At 39.0% G+C, this 18,923-nt stretch overlaps 1 protein-coding gene across 1 annotated transcript in view; it reads right to left on the reverse strand.

The window, feature by feature from the left end:
• Positions 1-18,923, reverse strand: part of KCNH5 (potassium voltage-gated channel subfamily H member 5) — a gene marked incomplete at its 3' end in the record, with an annotated part of 157,334 nt that overhangs the window by 92,802 nt on the left and 45,609 nt on the right. The window contains exon 7 of the mRNA XM_082058753.1: positions 4,767-5,196. Within this exon, the coding sequence (XP_081914879.1) occupies positions 4,767-5,196 (430 nt within the window). The remainder of the gene's footprint in view (positions 1-4,766; positions 5,197-18,923) is intronic.

The raw sequence follows: 18,923 nt of genomic DNA on the forward strand, positions 1-18,923 counted from the left end.
GCAAGGGAGGGTGCCACGAGCAACCAGCAGCTTTTCAGCATCATTTGCCCATTGCTAAATATGCGAGGTTTTAGAATGAGAGGTGGCCCAGATGAGAGCATCTCACCCCATCTCAACAGGAAAGAGCACGTCCTATTCTCTCAATTTAGTAAAATCAAAAGAAGAGCAGGGTACCAAGAGGAACCCACCCACGCGCTCCTGCATCAGCTCTCCCCTGAACAATAACAACTTGGGGTCAAAGTGACAGCAATCACGTCTGTTTTCTTTTCCAACCTGCAAATCATCATTCTGGGTATTTTTAAGATGAAAACAAGAAGTCAGCATTTCACGCCATGAAATTAGAAACTAAGTTTTTGAAAGAACTCTCTAGAAATTGCTTCAATACTTGGCAAAAATGGCCAGTTTTCCAGAGAAGGTACCCTGTACAATCACCACAACAAATTCTTTTGCTCATACACAAAACCAATTGAATTAATAACCCTGTCTTCACCACAATTTAAAACCAGACATTGAAAAATAAGATCTCCCCCACAGCCACCTCCCAGTAAATCTGGCAGTTGAATAGAAGCCAAAGCCAGCTACGTATATAAAATATAAGTATATCCCTAAAGCAAGAACAACTAAGCACCCTTTCTCAGCTCTTTTGGGGACTGATGGATGATTAAGAGATTCTTCTGGGACTTTCATATCCTGAGAAACAGTGAAGCATTCAATGTTAATTGACACAATGTTAATTGCCTTCAATATCTTGTTCTGACCTTCCCTTGCAGCAAGGATCATTACAGCATTTCAGTGACCAGTGGAATATACTGGATTTCTGCTATTGCTTGGATGGAGTATGTGGTAGGTAGGGCCTACCCAGCTGGACAAATAAATTCATGTAAATGCCATTACTTATGGGACTAGACTGACTCTGCAAACTGCTCTGTGTCATTCAGAGCAATTTCATCGTTGCATATGGATGGGGCGAACTGATTGTTCCAGGTTACGCAAAAGTACGCAAAGTCTGTCACAGACCTGAGCTGCAAGCTGGCCACTTTTCTGCCAGTGGAAGCACAGGACAAGGCACAGGGCAGTACACAAACTCTTGCTATTTAAATATTCACACTTGTTTCTTCAGAAAAGCCCATCTCTCCTGAATTCTGCAAGCCGTTTCACCTTGCTATATTGCCACCTTCCCAAAAATGCCTTTTCCCTTTTACAGGCTTTCGACTCACTCAAGTCCTGGCTGTGGTGAGTTGTGAGATTGTAATGGTTTACAAACCAAAAGTCTCTTTCTGGAGCCTTTCTTAATGCATTCATGTTGGTGAAAAGCACAAAACCAGTTAGTTTTACATCTACATCTATGGCTGTGCTGCAAAAGCCTAATACCTGCCTGTGGACTGAGCCACAGCAACCTGAAGCAGCCGAGACTGAGTTTCTTGCTCGATGCTGTGAGCTGACAGAAAATAATGGGAGGTTTACAAGAAAGGTCCTTCCTGACTGATAAACAATTCCTGGTCCACCCAAAGGATCTGACAGGCCTACCTATCTGTTCTGTTTTGTGCAGAGTGGGGACGAAATGACCTGTATCAACACAAAAGGAGCTGCAGAAAAAGCAGATTTTCAATGCATATTCAGCAACTCAAGGCAGCAAAGGCAGAATAGGTATTTAAACAATAAGCCTTGTAAAAACCTTGCTCCCACGTCATAGGATGCTATTTTTGGCTTTTCAAGTGTCAAGAAGCAAGATAAAAAACGTTGCTGAACGGCACTGGACACCAAGAAAGAGCCAGTGAGGTAAAAAGAAATCTGAAGTAGCTCCACAAGATGAGGTTAAGTTATTCAAATCTCTCTTTCCTACAAGACAGGTGATGTACTTCAATCTATATATCCCACCTGATTCTGTCCTCAGTGAACAACCAAGTGACAAACTGCCAATCAAACTGAAAAGCATCCCCATTCATCTGGGTTTCCCCCGCCACCACCCTGCACTGAGCAATGCTTTATCAGCAGCTATAGAATCTTAATTCGGCTATTTTTAACAAGTACACCATTTTGCAATCCTGCCCACCAGAAGGATTTGCAAATCTCTCCAAATACTCCTCCCAGGTCCCGATAAGTTTCTCAGTGTGAATAGGAAACTTCAGGCTGCAGAACAAGCCACTTCTAGCTGACAACGCAGTGAATATTTTCTTTCATATCTGAAGTTTGCATGAGTAGGCAGCTGGGACTGTGATGAATTACTATCTCCGATTCCAGTGCGAAGTTTAAGACATTTATTTGGCAGAGTCTGTTAGACAAGACACTGCCAATATCAACTATGGTATTAGGAAACTTCTTCAGGAAAACTACCAAAGGTGTTTCACAGTCTCTCTCTGCTTATAACCGGAGTCAGTTCAGGGACCAGCGTTTTTTATTGAACTGTAATTGAATTTTGCTGAATGTTTATCTCAAAATACCGTTTCAAAAAAAAATGGTAACACCTTGCTTTGAAAACAACTCAAATTAATATTTCTCAGTTCCTAGTTACACCTTTTCTTGGGGCCAAATCTTTTTATCAAGCTCACCAGTCACTTTGCCTGAGAAATTGCATTCTCCATCAGCTATTTGTTGTGCCTTCCTGTCCCATTTTGGGGTTCAGACAGTCATGTTTTCAGTAGCTGGCACTGCAAAGTGTATTCATAAAAACCTGCAGTTCTGATCTCTTGGCATAAACATTGCAAATACAAAGCCCGTGACTTGGAAGCTGGCATATTTTCTAACCAGTATTCAACCAACCAAGGAACTCCTTTAGATTTCAGAATCACTCATAATACTGTGGTGCATGAATTTAAAATCTTCAAATCTTCATGATACATTTACAGAAGACTCAGACATTTGATCATAATTGAGCACTTTTACACTTGCAAACAATCTAAAAAGAAGGTTTCTTCTGCCTGTAGCCTTCCTGCATGCCACAATGCTCTTCACCTCACTCACAAGAGAAGCCACATTTATTTTGATGGCATTATTTTTTATGCAATAAGCAACTTAACTGTCCTTTTGCCACCCCCCTTGAATTTCAGATTCTACTTTTGACTTTGCCCAAAAACCTAAGAACTTACTCAAGGTTTTCCAACTACTAAGGTTACAGGTACCACTTATATATTTGACATGTACATTTAATAATTGTGTAGGTAACACCTAGGAAAAGTATTGAAATCACACAGTGGCACATACATAGGTTGTTGTAAATGTCAACTTCGACACTGCTATGTGTATTCTCCATCTTTAACATGTGTTTCAGAGATTAAAAAGCAAGAGTACAATCCATCCGGAACAAACACAAAGCAGGTTACAAGCTCCATTTCATTTTCAGTTACTGAGGCCATGTTATTACTATTTTTAATATTATTATTATTATTAATTATGTTTTTATGGCTTTCAACCCACCCTAAATAATTTACCACAGCTGCTTAGTTCCTTCTGTGGACTCTCCTCAGCATGGCAACAGATGTCCCCACAAAAGACAAGTGAAGTAATTATTACAATATTTTAAATGTTCTACATCCACTTTACTTTCCAAATCTCAGTCTTTTGTAAATATCACAAAGCAGTTTCAACAAATGGCTAATCAGCACCTATAGGTTTCCTATGGCCTAACTGCAATTCATGCTGTAGCTTGGGGATTTGCTTTTTATGGACTGGGAAATGTTTTGAAACACATCAACCCATCATGTAAAGATGCTGTTCAGCAGAAATTTCATTGCACCACACTGCAAGCAGAGTCCCAAATCTGCAGCCTCTCTTTTTAAAAAGCATTTAAAAATCCCCAAACAAATGGCTTTAATCTTCTAAAGATGTAGAAAGATGTAGCAAGAAAACTTGCTTTTCATAGTACAGTATTTCTCTGAGATGAGCTCAAAGTGTTAGCTGAGATAATTATCAGAGAGATTATGCAGATCTTATTTTCAAAAGGTTTTGTTTGCTCTCTTATTACATAATTGTTCAGTGTTTGCATGGAGCTCAGAAAATAGAAAGCCTCGGAGAAATACCAATAATTATTTATTTAACAGAAAAATAATTATCTCAAATGATACCAACATTTTCAGCAGACTTTCTGTTAACCTGGAGAGGTGATCACTGATCTAACCTTGGTAGCACATGAAGTGAGAAATGCTCCTTACCACTATTGTTTTTAGACTATTTCAGAGGAGCTGCAAAACAGCGGGTGGCAGAAAAAAGGTGCAATAGAGAGTCTTTTGATACCCTTCACTTCTAGCTTCGCTGGTGACAAAGGTCACCACATTCAGGAGATAAAATCAGGATTGTTGTAGGTCAAACAAGTGCCATAAAATACAAATCACTTTATGGAATCACTAAACGTTTCAAGAATTGGCTAAAAACACTTCAAATGTTTCCAAGCCTCTGCAAGTTTATAAGCAAAACTCAGTCAGACTACCTGATTTTGAATATACTTGTAACCAAATTTCCAGCCAAGCCCTTTCAAATACAATCAAAGACATGTTTAAGGTGTAAAGAAGAGGCCCTGAACTCAATATAGAACAGTCAATGGGCACACTTATGTACATAATACACGTAGCCTTGCAAACAATTTAAAAGCTAAAGCAACAACACAATTTCAGCTCTCGTTTTCAGTAATTCCAAATTAATTCTATTATTATTTCCAGACACTTCTGATTTTTTAGGATGTCAAGAAAGCTTAGAGCAAGTGTGCTCTGCAACCTTTATGTTAGATATACAACTACTTTTGCTTAAACACAATAAAATCAAATTCTACTTACAGCCAACCATCATCATGGCCACCGAAAAAATCTTCTCTCCATCAGTGGTTGGTGCTATGTTTCCAAATCCTATCGTTGTAAGGCTTGTCATGGTAAAGTAGAGAGAGGATATGTACAAGGAGTCTTTACTGGGTCCTCCTTCCCACTGCCCTGAGCCAGTGGTGTTGTATCGATATGGTGTCCCGATGCTCAGTGCCAACTGGTAGAGCCAGCTGTCTGTCTTGATTGTATTAGTGACCTCATCTATCACTTCGTAGTCCCCGATGCTGTACCATATGCAGGCCAGCCAGTGGGCCACCAGTCCAAAGACACACACCAACAGTACCAGTACGGCAGCACCATATTCCAGGTAATGGTCCAACTTCCTCGCAACTCGACCGAGTCGTAGAAGACGCACCACTTTTAAGGAACTGAAGAGGCTACTGATCCCCTACAAAAGAATCAAAATAATTATTTCATTTGAAATGCCCTGCTGGTTAGCACAAAACACTGTACAATGATTCCCGCATCTGCTTTAAAACCTTCTATACAATTTTTTCATGCCCAAGATGACAGAATACAAGATCAAGCCCTCCTTCCCGCCCAGTACTTTTGTCCTCATCAAGGTAAATCAAGTTTGGCACTCATTAGACGAATAAATTACTTCATTCAAGCTCAGTCTTTCCAAGGAACAGAAGAGTTCTGTGGAATCCAAAGTGGAAAATGGCATGTTTATTACAAAAAGGAGTAATTTGATACTTTGCCAGTTTGAAATAAACAGGAGACTCTGCTTTGACCTCAAGGAGGTCAAACATGGTGAAAGAGCAGTCACAGATCGAGCTACACCATCCAAGTGAAGTCTTCTTGAAGCTTCTTGGAGAACGGTATGCTATTAAATCCAAGTAGATGATTGCTGTTCTGTCCAAAATGCGGGTGCACCTATTTCAGCAACCCTTGGCATTAACAGATGCTCAAGAGGAACATCAGAAAGTAATTGTAATGCATAACTACAGAGAATTCTACCTACGGTTCCTCTCATCCATCAGAGAGTAGCTGGGTAACTACTTCTAGTCCAACAGGCTCCACCTCATATTAGACTTCACCACAGCTAGTATAACTCTGGACATTTTGTTTTTATAAGAAGTCTCACTGACCCAACATGGGACTAACAACTGTGGGCACATCACCTTTCTGAGTGAGGGTAAGACAGACCACGAGGCACTGGCAAGATCACATGCCTTTGCATATAGGGTTAATTTCCTTTTTGATCAACAGACGTTGCAAATATTTTCCTAAAGCAAATGTCTGTGTGGTGTTTTTTTCAGGCAAGACAAATGAAGAACAAATAAATCGAAGTACAAATATTTAGGGAATAGAACAGGGGCCATCAAAAAGTTAATAGAAACATCTGAGAGGTAACAAGAAATGTGTATGCCCTCCTCAATGCGCAAATGGTTTGCAATGTATTTTAATAGAGTTTATAGATGCAGAAAGAGAAGAAAAATATGTTCCTGATCTATTGCAATCCCACGATATATCTAACTTGTGCATTAAATTAATTAGTGGCTTAAAATAGAAGGTTTGTAAAGGAAGGTTTCTAATATAAAACACTCAGAAGCTGAAGACATTTAATTTAAAGTAGAAATTAAGACATAGAAAGCAATGAAGCAAACATTCCTACTTACTGTGCCAAGATTAAATTGCCCTTTTCTATGGATCATTATCAAATCAGACTAGTCAAAACACTGGCTAATTATATTATCAAACAGTAAAAGACTGGAGTTTCTGGAGTTTTCCATACCAGAAAAAACATTAATCTCTTTTGCACCTCTGTTTCTTTTCACAACTAATGTTTGAAGGGTAACATACGTCTGATATTTCTAGATGTAATCTGTTTGACAAAGTTCTTCTATGCCTTTCAAATCCTGTTGGAATTTATTTCAGATCTCCAAATCCTTAATAAATTGAAGTTCTGTATTTGCATTCAAACTGTCATGATGACCAATACCATGTAGGGAAGTGGAATTTTCCCATTTTGATTTCTGTATTTTGCATTTACACAAGAGTTTATCATTCTTATTTCCATCTAAATGTATATCTACTTATTTGCCTTGGGATACATGCCTGTGAGGCACCGTGAACAGCCACCTGCTTCAATAAACTGGGAAGTCCCTTAAAATATTCATCACAGAATGGACTGGGGCCAATGGACTACTGAATGAGGGTCACACCCCACAGAAACAATGTCTACAAAACAAAAGAGAACATCAGAGTAGTTTAATAGTGTATTTCATAAAATTAATCTGCAGTGTGTTTCAGTGAATTAACCCTGATTCTGAAAGTTTACAACTTGCTGTGAAATCAGAAGGAGAAAACAGCAGGGTGTTTTTTTGTAGAATCCGTGCCCTACTGGCCAAGGAGATATTAATTATTTCCATTTTACCTAAAGAGTCACTGTTCATTACCCAGATTAAGGCTAAGAGAAGGGGTTAGAGACCTGGAAGCTAAACTGGGGAGTCCTCTTTTCGCACCCAGTAGTTTAAGCTCATCCCAGTGGCAAGGTTTACACTGCACTTTCTAGTGCACAAACCCAAACCAAGATTCAGCTCTTGATCAGGAGAGTTTACAGCCTGACACTGCATCCTCTACCCATATTACATCTTCTCTAAGTTATGTGTACAGTTGAGCAGTTGAAAAACTAGTATAAAAATACAGTACTTATTTCAAAGTCTGGGAGAAAGTTTGTGCTGTGATTATTTTTTTTTTGCCTAAGCACAGATAACAATCATATCTCTTACGCATAAAACAAAGGGAAATGTTTCATTTTAGCTGACATTGAAATGTATTCTTTCTACTTAATTCATTTAAGTAAGTTCCACTGCAACTCTTAAAGCCAGTTCAGTCTGACCCACTACTTTATGACCAAAAAATCAGAGATATATGTATTGAGTACTCACATTCCATGTCTAATCTTGCGAAATATAAAGACGATATTGGAAGCTTTAAAAATCTATTCCATAAAACACTACCTAGGAAAGAGCAGCTAAGCACATGCTAAATGAACATGTGATGCATGGCACTGTTTAAGTCCTGGGTTGGGTCAAGCTTGTACCTTTATATTGAAAAATAGCCTGATGATAAGTGCACAATTGTCAACACACAAAGCTCTGCCTAAGACTCAGCAATGATCTCTTTGATGGAAATTATGTGAAAGACTAACTGCCCTGAATTAAGTTTAGGTTATTAAATTCAGTGTTCCAAACTCAACTGATTGCTGGCTGCCTTTAATTTTTTTTTTTTTTTTTTAACTGCATTTATGCTCTAACTGAAGCAACCTCAGCACTCAAGGAACAGGGAGGTGATGAGGAACCTTGCATGGAGCACGTAATCCCATTTGGCAGAAGCATTGTGTAAAAAATGCATGTTTTTGATACTGAGGATCCAGTCTTCAGGGAAGAGCATTCATCACTCTATTGCAGTGATTAGCCAATTGGGTCAATTGTCTGTAATATCTGCTGGTCTATGTTCTCTGACTGAGAATATCTCATTATGTTATGAACCATCCAATCCTGCCCCTTGAGGTTTTGATAAATGTATTTTATTATATCTTAACATGATGAGGACATTCAGCTTGCTCACCTGTAGAAATCTTATAACGGAAAAGCCATCTACTTCAGAACTGCATTTTATGTGTCGAGTTTGGAACCAAACTCCTATCCGACACACATCGTTGACTTAAGTGTTACAAGTGTGAACCACAGGAGACCTTCCCAGTGACTTCTAAGGCCACTGGATCAGGAGAGGACACAAGTAGCAGCTCTGAACCAGCCCTTTCTTTACCACCATTTATATTTAGCAGACAGCTGAAACCAACACAAAGGATGTAGACAACATAAAATTTATCCAGAAAGACATTTCTGAGGAATGGATATTCAACTTTGGAATTAAATTAGGCATTCATGATTAAAGAAAGCCCAAGATTGTTGACATAAGCGCCTTGCAAAGTCTGTGTTCTCAAATTCTCTTAGCATACTAAGAAAGGAAATTGAGTTTGACAGCAGAGGCACAAGCGATGACAGCCCATGGTTTGAAATGGAGAGAGACCACTCCTTCCTATTAAAATTACCTGTATCTTGCCATTTCAGATCCTAGATGTCAAACTTCGGTCTTCCAGGATGAAAGAGGTTTCTAAGCTGTGTGTCTGCATTTGGCTAAATGTTTCTGACCACAAGGCTGAGAAAGACGTTTCCTGCAATTGCGATACATGGCACAGGACCAGAGCTCTGCTCCTCCAGCAAGAACAGGGATCTGAATTCTCTTGAGCTTGACTAATCCCTGATAAACCAGGCAATAGGAAGGATGAAGCTGTCAAAGTCATGGTGCTATACAGAGGTTAAGAGCCAAACATGCAAGAGGATAAAGGGAACGTTGTCATCAATGGAAAATGAAGGTTAACAAGTGCAGGAAATAATTCAAGTTCATATGAGTGCCAGACGTGTCCTCCTAAACCAGGGAAGAGAGAGAGTTGTTCTGTACTAAAGGAGCAACAGAATAATAGAGCTGCATCTTTGTAAAAGATGTAAAAGATTTAATCGTCTGATTACTTGCTAATCTAATAAGTATTATTTTCTTTAAGTAGGAAATTATTGCATAAAATTTTAAGAAAGTAAAATGAAAACAAAAACAACCATTAGTTTCTAAAATGTAAATATACTAAAATCTGCTTAAACCTCAGAATTAAATCCCAGTATGCTGAAACAGTACATTCGTGCATATTTTTTTTTTCTATTAGGGAACAATGTGTTTTTAACTCTAGGCACTTTTTTATTAGATTTCACTCCATGATTTGTTATTTAGTTGTTGTTCACTGTGGGCACATACGCAACCGCAACAAAAAAAAGAAACATGCATTTTAAATGTGTTCTAAAACTGAAACCCTCCCAGGTCTGGTAATGGGGATCAGTACTGCATCATTTAACAGAAAAGATCAGAGGCAAAAAAAAAAAACAAAACAGAAGAGTTTTTCACTATGCCTTCATGTTCAGCACATTGTGGTTTTGAAGAATTTATGGAGTGGCCAAGAACCAGAGGTGGGAACCTTTCTATGAAATGTTGTAGGGCATGTTGCCACTGCAGTCAAAGATGTGACTGCAGTATATACAGACCCTCTTAAGCTTAATTTAAGCTAATATGCTTAGAGTTGCTAGATGCAAGCAATTACAGCAACCTGCATTCAGCAAGTCTAGTCATTAATGTGATCAAATCCGCTGAGGAGTCTGCAGCCCAGGCTGAACTCTTTATCTCCATGCTAGAGCAAAATGGTTTCACGTAAGCTGAGCTCAAGCACACCTGCAGAAGCCACAGCCACACCACAACTGAGCACTATCCACACTCCTGGGGTGGGAATTCATCTCACGTAATGCTGCGACTTCACGGCCAACCATCCAGTCTGTGTGAATTGTCCGGCTTTCCTCCCCGGTGAGTGAAGAGAGAGGCATGTCAGAAGAGTGATTCACCCAATCCATCTCAGACAGCCGGGGATGGGATGAATCAGCTCCTGGAGCTGTCTCTCTCCTCTCCCGCTGAATACAAAGAAGCTGAAGCCTATCACTGACATAGCTTATGGGAGGAGAAATTAAACCCATCCTTAGAAATCCGGATAGCCCAGATCTGGGCAGCATCCAAATCTGTATTATGTTATTACAGAGATGGATATTACAGAGCACTGCCTCACAATGTAAGACTTATCTTTCTCGATACAAGCTTGAAGAATAAATGTCATTAATAAGAGTAGGCTGAGATTTTCTGCAGATGCAATAGCATGCTTATTTTTTCATTGAATAGCCAATTACTCCATGGAAAGTGATGCTACACTACATTTAATTCTGATAAGATTTTGCAGTAGTCCCCATTGGCTTGAAGAAAGAATTGAATCTTTTCATAAAAATACGAACAATCAAAGTAAACTGGACTAGGGTTCTTGATTTCAAAAGGGCAAAAGCTGGTAAATTATAAATAGCAGTATATTGGACTACAGATAATAGTAAGTGAAGACAACTGGACTGTGCAAGATAATAGGAGAGTCAAACACCTGGCAGCAGAGAACACCTGGAATGTCCTTACATCGAAAGGTACAAAATATCCATAGGTTGTATCTCAAAGAAGGGGAAAAACTTGTAAAGCTGGACATCAGTTATAGCTGCATAAACAATCATCCAAAGGAAGAAAACAGAAACACAGAACTGACAATATATAAGAAATAAAAAATTGATCTACTGAAAGCTACACCTTAGAGAGTAAAAAGAACGGAGATAAAGTGAGAACTGCCAAATGTCAGGTTGAACTTTTCCTTGTAAAGAATATTAAAACAAATCCCAAAAGATCCTTCAGATTCATAAAGGAAAGAAAGAACAACAAAAGTGATCAAGCTGCAATGAAGTAAATATCATCCAGGCTTGGGCTAAAAATTAAACTAATTCTTAGCTTTAGTTTTCAAGGATGATGTTGACGTTTTCCAAAAAAGCTAATGCATCAGGATGGAAATAAACAGATACATGACCTGAACAAATGTTGAGGGAAAGAATAATTAGAAACATTGAGATAAATCAAGATGCAATCAGTGCAGCAATAGGTTTGCTAAGCTTAGGTTTGCTGAGATCTAGCCAAGTTTTTCTGATAGCTTTCTCTGATAACACACTGTCAGTGCAAAGAATAACTGGGTGGGAATGAAGGAAAATGTGATAAAGCTTAACAATACAGAGTCTCAAGGCTTCCTTTACAGGGCAAATTAATGAAAATTTCTACTACTACAAAGTTCTTTAACTGCAAATGACTGAGCAAAATAAATATTTGGGTATATGGGTTAATCAACTCATAGCAACGAGTGGGGTGCACTCACAGAAAAGGTTAATCCAGTTCCAGGACACATCACTTAAGTGTTTCTACCATCAAGAGGAAAAGCCAAACCCCACTTACAAGGCAAAGATGAATTCTCCATCTGGAGTAACATGCACAGCTCTGCCCTAAAGAGATATATTCAAACTTAACTCCATGCAGAGAGAGGCAGCTGAAAAGGCCTGGAAAACTTTCACAAAATTTCAGAAAAGAGGTTTCTAGATAAAATGAGTTTTCTTAGATTAAGGAAAGGAAAATAGGCACGTTTGTGCAGGGGAAGGGGGGTGACTGATCTTTCTAAGCACATTGAAGAGATAAACATGAGGGAAGGAAAAGAAATATTTAACCAAGAGGTTGGCACAGGAACAAACGCGCAGACTGCAAATTAAAACAGATTTGCAGACACCATGAATGAAGGTAGATTTTGGCCAGCTTATGGGAAAGGTGATACGATGAACCTGTTCCCCAAAGACAATGACTTGGTGACTCAAAAGATTTCCATGAGTGTTACTTCCATTATTTTTTTCTGCTTTTGTTTTTATCCTTTGAATAGTTGAAGTGAGGCAAATACAGTCAGAAGGGCAGGATGCTCAGCCTAACTATACCGTGGAGGGCTCTGCATCTGAGCTGGTCACACTACCATGTCATTACAGTGGTGAGAAATAAGCATTTTAGGACAAGGTGACTTCTCGGACCTACTTCGGAGATGCATCTTGGAACATGAGAACTCCCTGAACACGCCTGTGGAGTAGGCCTGGTCCTGTGTTTCATCAGATGAATTTCATGCTTAGCACATTTTGAAATACAGCCCAAATACTTCATTTAAAGAAGTACGAGCAAAACTTTACTTCTGGTGAGGAAACGTTAATGAATTACATACACACAAAAAATATCCCCCAAACTCATCACTTAGCTGATTCTGTAAATTTGAGGCATAGCTTAGCATTTGGTAAAGAAGCAGCGATAAAGGAACCATTTTTGTAAACCTCGGGCAATCTTCACGTGCAGTTGTTACATGATAGTAGACAATGTAAAAAACCCTAAATGAACAAACAAAAACCCCAAACAAACAAAACACCACAAACAAAACACCAAAAAGCCACAACCAAACAAACAAAAAAACCCAAAACATACACACACATGGAAGTAGCTACAGATTTTGGGAACAACTGAAATAGTGAGTCTTGCCAACAGAAGCAGGTGAGCCTGCAGGCACATCTCCAGAGCTATTACTCTGCTTCGCACAGGAGGAGTATCCAGGAAGACATATAGGCTGCTTGAAAATTAACCAGCAAATCATTCCCAAAAGAAATTTTGAGCTTAGCTACTTAAATAGTGCTTAGGTCTAAAATCCCTGGTTAGCTCCTTAATGCTTCTTTACCGGAGTTAATGTTAAAATAAATCTTCCAACATATCTCAGAACCCCCTTTTGCTTTACGTAAACAACGCAATAAAGTTGCATAGTTACAGATTAAAATGTTGGAGTGAAAAAAAAAAAAGAGGCAACTTTTCTGATTTATTACCATTTTAAGAACTGAATTTAGGGTTGCATTCTATTATGTAAGTCCACGTGGGAGTAAGGGGCTTTGTGTCTGCACAAGCTATCTAGATTCTAGGTCCAGATACAAGCAGAGCCCATTTAATACTTGACCCTGTACCACTGATAGCAATGGGAGCAGTGACAGCAGTGAGCACAAAATTGAGTCCTCACAGCAAAATGAAAGTAAGTAAATTTTCTCATGCAGTGTCTGAAAGCACCTCTAAATTTATTGCTTGAGCTTTATCTTTTTTTTCCAGGAGGATGGAGGAGCCTTTTAATTTTTCTTTTTTCCCCTAAAACAAATGTCAATAAGCTATAACATTATAAATAAACTTCTAGTGAATTGTTTATGGCACAACTCTACAATGCAACACATTTCAAACAGTGAATAACTGACATTATAAAAATAAGGCCAATTTCAAAATATTTCTTCTAGATTCAAGTTAAGAGGGATGTGGCATCTTGCACTATTTATTTGCTAGTGCATTGCGGTGCCCAACCAGGGAAAAAGAGGATGATATAAAAAAACTGATAATTTTCTTTTACTTAAGGAAAATGGATAGAGGATGAAATGAGAGGGAGAAGAAGGTCCCTTTGGTCAGGACAGCACCTGAGCAGGACACTGAACTTAGCTGATAGTTCAATGCCAGCAGCAAGCCACAAATTTCCTATGCCCATATAGGAATAAAAAGAGAACAAATATCTGGACAGAGTAACTTGAGCTGCAATGTTTCTGCAAGTACTTCTGCAACTACACATAGTGCTGACACCAAGGGGCCTAAGTAACACCAACCCAGTCTTGAATAAAACAAAGACAGATATCAAGTTACAAGGTGGCTGCGATAAAACTTTACTAATTCTGATATTAGTCATGCAGTTAGTTTCAGCAAGGCTTGGCTCCATTCAGTGCAGAGCAATTGCCCATCCCTAAGCCTGCAGCTCTTTTCCTCCTATTGACGGCTGTGTACAGCAATCCCAGTAATGTAGATGTGCGCTACTCCTTTCAGCATTATTTTAGTGAGTAGCTGAGCGGCTTATTTCATTTGCCTCATCTCCTTTATAAGCCTTTCCTTCCTTTGTGAGCAGAGGGATCACGCAGGACTCGAAGCTTCCCTTGAAAGTGGCTTGTACCCAACATCTGTTTCCCAGTAACATATACAACACATTAAATAAAAAAAAAAGAAAAAGGAGAAAAGACCACTGAAACATAGAATTAAAGTTCAGTGTGCCGTAATCCGCATCAGAGTGGTACAGCGCTGGGCTACCAGGTCACATCCATCTCATGAGACAACCCTGCCTGCCCTCCCATCACCCCCTGCATCGCCTCTGGGTCAGGCACTGCCCTTCACAAATTGACCCTCATGTCAAGATGACACTCATGTTTCTCCATAGCGGAACCTGTAGAAATATCCCAAACCTTGCATAGCATTAAAAAAGCTGATAATTAAATGGTGGCAGAATTTGAATAAAATCTTAGCTTGAATAAAAGTTAAAGAGATGTGGTGCAATTCTGCAACTATGTTAAACCGGGGTGATGGGGTGAATATTCTCGACTATTTATACAATATGGCTAAGGTGGATACATTTATATTTGGACGCCGTAACCAAGCCATTGTATTATTATACTGCAGTTTTCTGCACACTACAGCAGGATGACAGTATTCTTCATATTTAATTGCCTTCTGACTGACAAAGGGAAAAATGCCAGGTCCCAGGCTTAGTGCGCCTGTCATTATTTTGCTAGGAGTTTTCATCATAGTTTAACACTTGGCTGCAGCAGGGATTTAGTTCTGGGAATTATTTTCTCCATGTCAGCCACCTAGATTTAAGAAAGGTAGCTAGCAACAGACTTTCTTTCAGAGCCAAAGTCACATTCTTGAAATACACTGATTTATCTTCACCTTGCTTATGCTACTCAGACTGGGATCCATAAACCCTTCTTCAAATATCTTTTGAAAAGGGAGTGTTTGCAGCAAAGCCCTGCAGATGTGAATATGGCTAAACTAGTTGTATAAGGTTTTATTTGCTTTCAATTTACAGACATTACTATTTTAGTCGCTATTCATTGCAGTGATGCAAAGGAGTCTCTGCCACCGCTGAAACAGATCGATAATAGTAATTAAAAGTAGATTACACTTACAAGGATTCCATGCCTTACTATGTCCTGCACAGATCACTAAATTTTAAAGGCCATTGGGTCATGCAGTCCTACATTATGAAACAACAAAGAAATTCAGTTTAGCTCATTTAAATTTGTCTGCTTTCATTTCCAACCAGTATCTCATGAAAACTAATTTATGCAGAAAGGATGATATTTCATACAACTCATTTGAAAACCATCTATTTGGCTATCTCTACGTGCCATCCTGACATCTGGCCCTATTCTTCACAATATGTACTGTATCAGTTTAGGGCTGTGTCTCTGGCAGAGATGAGATCAAGCTTCTAGGTTTTGTTCCATTACAAACTCAGAAATTCAGGAATCTCAGTAAAAATTCACAGAAAATAATAATTTTAAAACAAAAAGAGGCATCAATATTTTTCCAAATACCAAAGGGGGCTTTTTGAGCTGTATTGAACACTAAATTTGTGGAAGTATTTTCCATTTGGCCAAAGGCTTGTCCATCCACCCAGTCTTGGGAATATTTATTCTACATATTAATTTAGAGAGGCTCAAGTGCAGCCCTCAGCAGCACTGTATCAGCTCCCAGCTGCGCAGCTCCACGTGGGGACAAGAGTCAAACACCTGCACAACATCTTGGTTTCCCTGGGATGTAAATCCATGAGTTTGGTCCCAAAGGGAGCTGTAGCATGTTTGACCATACCTGAACCAGCAATGGGATCTGTGTCCTCAGGCACACTGTAAACCCATCTGCTGACAATACGCAGCACAGCGTGACTGAAAATTTTTAGTTCTATGGAATAAATGGCTACCTATGCTATAAATAACCTTTTGGTAGCCCAGACTGACAGAGGTTGGATATTTATCTTTCTCTGGTAGGCAGAACACATATAAAGCCTCAAGGCAATGTAATTCTCCAGCTTCAAAAGCAGGGAATCATGATTTCAGAAACATAAGTGACAGTACATACAGCAATGGAAAGAGTTGTCAATTACAGCTAAGTACTCGGCAAAACAATTAGAACGATTTCTTCCAGTTCCTACATACTTTACAGCATAATAACAACAGGGACCTCCCGTGACCAAAATCTTTTAATCTTTTGATCCAAACACCATATCCCCCGCTACTCCAATTTTTTTCTTTTTTCTCTTTTTTTTAAATTATTTTTTTAATTTAAAAGAAGAGACAGACAGACAGACAGACATGAACTTCTGGACTAAATCTGAAATTTCAGAGAACTCTCTTACTTTAAAAAAAAAAAAATCAGCCTAGTTTCAGGTAGTCTGAGCACACACCCTCTGTTCTGGTTCGTACCTTGAAAACTGGCTGATTTCTCCGTATTTTACGGTGTCCTTTCTCAGACTTCTATATTTGAAAGGTTTTCTGTATGGCTTTGGTTTAGCCAGAAGGTATTTCAGAGCAAGTAATATTTCCCAATTAGAAAAGACACCATGCATTTTCCTGAATTCTAGGACTATCATTATTTTTTAAAGTATGTATCCCACTAAGGATTCCACTTTACTCTCTCTCAGCTCATTTTTCTCCAGCCTACTTTACCTTGTTTTCCTACTCTATCAATACCATTTAGCCACTTAATTCCTCATCCATCACATCAATTTAGATCACTCTATGCTGTGCAAGGTACCTCTCTGTCTCATTATCTTACTTTTCTCCCCTTCATTGTCACACACCGAAATCCCCCTGAGCAGACGGTAATAGCCTGGCTCTGTAACTCCATGTGTGGAAACCCACACCTCTAATTCTGCCTCAAATCATCTTAATTCCCCCCAATTCACAATTTATGTGTCATAATCCTTTTCGTCGCATCCTTCTACAGAGGCTCTATCTCTGCTCAATAACAAAATAACTTTGATTTGCAGCCATGTTTGCCTCAGGTGGGAATTTCACAAGACTCCAGCCTTGGCCTAATGTTGTCTGTGATGGAAATGACACTGGACTCTGTACAAGACTGACTGCATTTGAAGAACTCCGACCCTCAGTAAGAAAAAACACATTTCCTTTTTTCAAACCGTTTTTTTTTTTTAAATCTTTCTATTTATCTCCTTAATTCTGACATTCTAAAATAGCACTCAAGTGCATAAAGTGTCTTATACAATGACTAAGCAGACTCTGCATGAGAACATTCAAGCACTTATATCACATATGTAGTATATATACATCTACAATGGAGAGACACAAACGTAAACTTCCTTGGCCGTTTCTTTCTTTACACGTGAGAGACCTGCCCACAACTGCCTGCAATCATGTCCAACCTCCCCCACCTAGTCCCTTAACAACTAACAAAAGCACATTTGATGCTTTATGTGGAAAAAGGAGGGATGGAGGTGGGACACACAATGGAAATTTGGAAAGTCACTTTTCAATCAGCTGGCTTTTAGGGCTATTCACCCTGATTTTGGTCCATCCTTCACTGTCATACCAAGAACCCAAACAGCACCAGGATCTGCCCCCAAGGTCTTTACCTCTAAGCTCTGACTTTCTGTTAACTTCTTCTGAAATGCCACAGTCACCAACTTAAATGCTGAAGATCCAGGGCCAAGATAAAGGGCTAAAACCTACCAGAATCAAGAGCTAAAAGAACTCCTCTCTCTCCTACTTGCCTTAGGTAAGAAACACTTCAACTTCTAATGAGAAACATTCTCCTTTTAAACAACCAGAATATTTCATCCAAATTAAGCTTATTGATCTACTTATCCTTTACCTATAAAGAATGATCGAGCACATTGCTGCTTGTGGGCCAAGAAGATAAATCCCAGGAAAAAAGTACCAGTTATGTTAAAATGTTAAAAGCCAAATGAAGATAAAGAGCATTCATAACTACAACCACCCAGAACACACCAACCCGCTCAAAAGAATTCAGTGTCACAAATGAAGACATATCACGAAACAAAAAATCTCCCCTGGAAGACAGAGAAAAGGGAAAATGTAGACCCAAGATTGACTGCTTACATACCTGTTTTCAAAATCACTTCAATTCTTTTCAGGCACTAGGGAAAACTGGAGCTAGAGGGCTTTGAAATCAAGTGCATAAACATTTATACTCTGTACTCCAATGTTTGCTGGAGGCTCCAGGGCCATAAGAGACCATTTCATGAGAAATAAAGGTTACTATTGGTTCTCTTACTAAAAAGGAGTTGATATTCCATTTGTTTGAAGGTATAACAGCAGCTGCAGGATCACTGGGCCTCCAGGTATCCTGTTATAGTTACTACATTTTTGTTAAACTTTGCCACTTTAAGTGTGCCTCAATTATAATGCACCATGCCAATGATTCTCTTCACTGTCACAAACATTGCAGATGGTTTCTTTCTCATCTATATGTTAGAGAAAGAGGTTAAGCTCAATATTTAAACTGTACTGCTTGGGCACAGAAATCTTCTGTTTGTTTTACATATTAAAGCATGAAAATCTGGAGATAATGTTGCATTTTTACAAAAATCGAGTTCCTCTCAGTCTGAAATTGCTTATCTTAAACCTGTATTATATTTACAACCTTGATAATACCACCTCCTTACACAGCCTGACTGTACAACCTGCTTCCAGACGGGCAGCCCTCATATGATCTTGAATTTAAGCTGCAAGTATTATCACTTCTGTCATA

The sequence above is a fragment of the Streptopelia decaocto genome, assembly GCF_964273445.1.
Source record: "Streptopelia decaocto genome assembly, chromosome: 7".
NCBI lineage: Eukaryota > Metazoa > Chordata > Aves > Columbiformes > Columbidae > Streptopelia > Streptopelia decaocto.